The 6,297-nt window shown below is 31.6% G+C and overlaps 1 protein-coding gene across 1 annotated transcript; it reads right to left on the minus strand.

Annotated features, from left to right (window-relative positions):
- Positions 1-457: 457 nt before the first annotated feature.
- Positions 458-4,631, minus strand: EULS3 (hydroxyproline-rich glycoprotein family protein). Its single transcript, XM_028211398.2, has 4 exons — positions 3,903-4,631; positions 3,671-3,793; positions 1,505-1,733; positions 458-791 (listed from the first exon to the last, which is right to left on the minus strand). Coding segments are annotated over exons 1-4 (852 nt in total). The 5' UTR covers positions 4,401-4,631; the 3' UTR covers positions 458-789.
- Between the last annotated feature and the right edge of the window lie 1,666 nt (positions 4,632-6,297).

Raw genomic sequence — 6,297 nt, forward strand, 5'->3', positions numbered from 1 at the left:
GGTCAAATTTGTTTGCCTAATGTTGTGTTTGGTTGAAGTTTTTGAGGTGGGATTTGGAAAAGGAATGAGAAATGTAATCCTATTTATGTTTGGTTATAATAAAAAATATATGGAAAAAGAAAGGGGGTGAGAAATAAATAAAGAAATAGGATACCTTTTAGGACATCAATTCTATTTTATAACTAACACAACCAAACATAGTTGGGATTTGGAATTCTATTAATTCTTTCTCTTTTTCCTTTCATTTCCATTTCCCTTTCCATTTCCCTTCCCAAATCCCCCAACCAAACACAGGGTAAATGTCTTGGCAAGTTGGCAACAGAATTATTGAGTAAAGATCAGTGATATTTTATCAGTAACAATCGTCATAAAACACAAATGTCTATTAAAACATCACATTATGCCTTCACATGCTTACCAATACTTGTAATGCATTAACTAATATTTCACTTATATATAAACAAAGATAGATAGATCACATATAAATATATATGTCAGAAAATATGTAGTACACATCAAAGTTCTCGCTGCATCAGATTAAATAACATATGTTTTCCACTCTTTTTTTTATTTTCTTGGCTATAGATAAAGCCAAGAGATCATATAACAATCCATAAACAAGTAGGTGCAATAGCAGAGTAGCGGAAATCTTGACCAACCACAGATTTTCACACACAACATAGCAAACAAACACAAACTACTCACAAAGAGAATGCACAGCAATCTCTTCCATAGTATTATGTAGAAGCAGCACAAAACAACATTTCCAGACCTGGGAACTCCATAATATCCTGCAAACAACATCCACAACAGATCAACAAAGCAAAAGACAAAAAGAAAGGCACCCTTAGCAGCCGAGACACTCTATGCATGACAAAATAGGTTCAACATGCTCAAACAAGAACTTGAGTTAGACAATCTCCTCGAACATATGTTACGTAGACTCAGATATGGATGTTTGGTATTCGCCAACTTGGCAAAATAAGGGTTATATTTTTAAACTATTAAGTGAGATGAAATGGTATCATATATAATGTAGTGTTAAAAGAGGTATTTGATTTATAGACAGCAATATATATATATATATATATAAAATAATGTTAAATACATATCTCACACCATTGTTTTTTTGGTTTATTTTGAAGAGTATGCCTGAAACTATCTATCTTAGTTATTGTTCCAAGAGGATAAAAAATGTAGCTAGTGGTTTGGCTAACCAAACATGAAAGAAATATTACTTTTCTATTTTAAAGATGTTGGGTTGAGTTTATAAAAAATTATTTTAAATTAAAAAGAAAATAGAGTTTGTTGAAGAGGGTATTTACAAAAGATAGCCAGCTAAAATAGAATAGTTTTTTTTTTTTTAAAAAAAAAAAAAACTAAAAATTGATTAAAAATTTATTAGTTTGATGGAGATGCTCATACAAATGTACAAGAGGAGAGTGAAGAGGACATGGAAACTTTGCCACAAATTTCACACCTTTAATAGTGTTCAATAACTTACAGTAGGGAACGATCTTCCAACGCTGATTGTCGCCCTTCTTCCACTCCCAAAGAACAATAGTAGTGCCATCGTGAACACCTCCATGATTTTTATCACCATTAAAAGCATCGACATTGAGGCGAATGTTATTAACCATCCTTATTGTTCTGTGACCATCACCCAAATCCCTGCTCTCGGTCCATAGGACTGACTCATCAAGAACATCCGGGTTGTAATCTATCAGTTGCACCTGCAAAAGAATTTTAATAGACCATATCAATATTTAAAAATAATAATAACAGATTCAAAGAAGGGACAAAAGTGGCTATTTATTGTTTTGGACTTACAAAAAGGTGGATTGGTCATATATAGCCTAAAATGACAAGACTGTAAATGCACGTACACAATTAAGCCACATAAAAGTATATGTACATATCAACATGATAGAAACCACCTCTGATGAATCCCGTCAACATGTCCAATGGAATTCATCATATGTGCCCTTCTGGCAGCAATCCAATGGATTGCATCATATATGCCCCTGCTCTGCAGCTCTTTACTTACAGCACAACTTGTGGGATCAATGGAATACATTTCAAGGCCCAGCTATAGTTATAGAACATTTCAACAATGTGACCGCTTAGTGCAAGAAGCAAGGAGGTCAGCCTTTTGCGGAATCTTCACGGGGGGTTTTGGAGCTGTGCTGTAGAGGGTATTGGTCTCATTGACATAGGTTTCCCCGATAATCCTTTTACATGGTCAAACAACACAATTGGTCTTGCAAACATTAAAGAGATATTATACAGGGGCTTAACTAATCCTGAATGGAGGGCTATGTTCCCCAAGGCCACATTTGATGGCTGGATTATTTTTTGTTGTATTAGACATGATGCGATTATTAATAAGATTGTGAGGAATAAGTTACATCATGGGATTAAATGGGATAAAAGATTGTATATATGATATATGGATAGGATTATGGGGATAAGTTATACCATGAGATTAATGATTGGATAGAAAGAGTGAGATATTATATTTGGTTAGAATGAAATAAAAATACATAATTAATTTTTACTGTTGAATGAAGAAAAAAAATAATCCAAAGAAGCCTCGTTGTTCTAATACCACACTACCTACAGTATTAATTAATCTCCCCACTTTTCTCTATTTAATTCTCCATACCAATACTAAAATTATCCTAAGTTGAGTAACCATACAAAACCAACATTAGATTGGACTATCCAGCAGGACCTACATGTTCCTCACCTTCAATCCTTTCCTCCTTATACCACAATCAATCAGTAAAAAAAATTGAATATGGCATTAGAAATATGACAATTGGAGTCCATGTTCCTACGGTATTTGACTTTTAATTTTATTTAAATATGACATTAGAAATATATTTGCATTTACGATTTTGCTAATACAAAAAAGGAAAAAAAAAAGAAGTAAGATAAGACTATTATATATCATGAGATTAATTTACATAGGTTTAAAATAATTTAACATATTTTAAAAAAAAATTTAAATGAAATAAATAAATTTTATATATACTTGAAGGTTAATTTCATCATTAACTAGTTAATCCGGAGATTGGATCCGTCCGCCCATTTTCATCCCATGCCCCCATGAGATTGAGTTATCCCACATATGGGTGATTATTAGTCCAACCGGATCGGACTAATAGTCCGACCTTCATTTTTCCAACCAAACATTGACTATCTATTTTGTTGGACATGGAGTCCAATCCATGCCCTAATCCCACCAAACAAACCATGGCCCAAAGGTATTATAAAGCATCTTCATGCTATTGAATCAGATCTATCCCTTGGTATTATAAAGACACTTATACTAGATTGTAGGGAGCTTATTTCTAAAGGAGCATGTTGTGTATTCATCAAAATTATAAGTGTTCAAATATAGTATCATTAATAGGAGGCATAAATGATATCAATTTGCATCCAATTGTGTTAGACAAGTGTGTTCCAGTTTCGAGCAAAGTAAGAATTACATGGTCACTACTTCAACAAAAGACCAGAATATTGGTATAAATGTAGATCGGTTGAGTATTGGTGTTGATCTACAGCGATCGGGATTCAAAAATATGGTCATCATCACATAACCACTAGATCACAATTAACAGATTATAGTAGCATAAAAAACGAAAAAGAAAGAAAAGAAACATACAGGTTGAGTAGCTCCGACGGAGTGCTTGATAGCCTGACCAGTGGCCTTATTGACCAGAGCAAAGCTGGGGAAGCCCTCTTCATCCTTCACTCTTGTACTGAACTTCTCATCTTTGATCCAGTGCTACGAATTTACAATAATACCCAAAGATCAAACAATGATCAATCAATCAATCAATCAATCCCACTAATCAGACTCGGAAACTGGATGGAGAAGAAGAAAATTAAGAAACCTGGAAAGGATCGGAGTGATTGGAGCGGGCAAGGATGACCTGGCCGTCACGGATAGTGAGAGAGAAATTACTCTCTGCTTTGGTGACAACCCTAACAGTTGGTTTTCCAACCAATTCGGAGAGCTTTCGTTGGTCGTGGTGGTGCATGAAAGAGGGCATATGGGGACGATGGTGATGCCGATCAGCTTCATCTTCATGAGCCACATGTTGGACATTGACTGGAGGCTCGGATGATGAATAATAACCAGGCTGTTGTGGAGGATAATCATGATGAGAGTAATTGGGTGGTGGTGGTGGCTGAGAATGATGATGGTATGGTTCTCCTGGTCCTCCTGGTCCGCCTCCATACACATTTGGTGGCGGTGGTTCGTAATATGACGGCGGATTTCGTGGTGGAGGCCCGTCGAAGGAGGGTGGCGCTGGTGGTGGGTACTCTTCGTCTCTTTCTTCCCTGCGGTGGTGGGAGGAGTGAGAGTGGTGGCTGTATGGGAACTCCATTTTTTATCTGATCTGCGAGTTCTGTGCGTAATGCGCCTTCTCTTCTTATATAGGTCAGGAATTGGATTTTGGGCTTTCAGATCTCTGATTTGTGCGACTTCGGTACCGGCACCAGATGTACCTGCTATTGGCTAGTGCATTAGCACTTTCACTTCTTTTCTTTTTTTCTTTTTTTTTTTCTCTTTTCTTATTTTTTTATTATTATTTATAATTAAAAATGTTTTATTTTATCTAATCCATTTTAGTTTTGAATATTTTATTAGGTCTTATTTAAGTTTTATTTGTCATAATTTAAAAAAATTAAAAAGTTAAAATTATTATCCTATTTAAGTCACATTATTTTATTTAAGTTACCCCTTTTCTCTATCATATTACTTCAAACCGAACCCATACTCAACCCATATTTCATAAAAAGTTAAAAAGTGCACTTATTTAGATCATTCCAAACAATCCATTAATATAATATAATTAAATTATTTTTTATATTTTTTACACATTTTTATTTTAAAACTAATACACAATAAAAAAAATAATAGTTTCTCATTTTATGAAGAAAATCTCTGTCTTATTATATTGAGAAAATATCTCTCTCATTCTAAAGAGAAAATCTCTCTCTCATTTTAAGGAGAAAATATCAAATTATAAATTTTTAACTTTTTTATAATATTAAAATTTTAAAAATAACGCAACAAAAAATCCGAACGAAAATCAAAATATAACGTGAATGTTCAAAGTAAACAACAAACTTATGAGTAATTTTTTAAAAAATAAAACACCTACTAAAATGTAATAAATAATAAACATATAACTAACTTCCAAAAAAACAAAACACATATTAAAATATAATGTGAATGTTCACAGTTTACAATTAATATAGAACTAGCTTTAAAAAAATAAATTTATACCAATGTGAACATTTACACTTCAACGTGAAAATATAAAATAAAATTGAAAAAAAATGAAAATCGACTATTACGATTATTCAATGTTAACAAAAATAATTGCTCAACCAACAAGAATAGTAACAATCAACAAACATACAATTAACTTTCAAAAAAATAAAAATCAGACCGAAATATATTATGAATGTTCACAATTTATAATTAATATAAAATTAGCTTTAAAAAAAATAAACTCATACCAATGTGAATATTTAAATTGTAACGTGAAAATATAAAACAAAATTGAAAGAAGTGAAAATCGACTATGTCGATTGTTTAATAGTAACAAAAATGATTGTTTAACCATCTAGTAACGAAAATAGTAATTATACAACTAACTTTTAATTTTTTAAAAAAAAAAAATCATACCAAAATATAATGTGAATGTTCACAATTTATAATTGACATACAACTAACCTTAAAAAAAACTAAGAGGTTGTGTGGGAAATACTAAATAAGGATATTTTTTGAATTTTTACAAAAAAATATGCAGAAAAGTAAAGAGATAATGTGACTAAAAAAATATTAAAAGATAAAAAAAATATACTTTTTCAATATATGCCAAACAAAATTCATATTAATGTGAACATTCACACTGTAACATGAAAACCTGAAACAAAACGAAAGAAAAAAATCGACTATTCCAATTGTTTAATAGCAAAAAAAAATAATAATAATAATAATTGTTCAAATAATAAGCTTAGTAACAAATAATATAAAAAAAATTATCAAACAATATATAAAATATCATCAAATAGTTCATATATATTGACACACCATTTAAAAAATATATATATATATAATCAACACCGATATAATACCCACGAATAAATTACACAATACTGGTCGCTAAACAAATCAATAAAGAGATTACGGTTTATGTGTAATAATGGTAAAAAAATAATTGTTTATCGCTGGTTTATTATCATTTCTATTGGGAGTCCACCATCATCTCT

Source organism: Camellia sinensis, chromosome 13 (assembly GCF_055761805.1).
Source record: "Camellia sinensis isolate YWXY chromosome 13, ASM5576180v1, whole genome shotgun sequence".
NCBI classification, from domain to species: domain Eukaryota; kingdom Viridiplantae; phylum Streptophyta; class Magnoliopsida; order Ericales; family Theaceae; genus Camellia; species Camellia sinensis.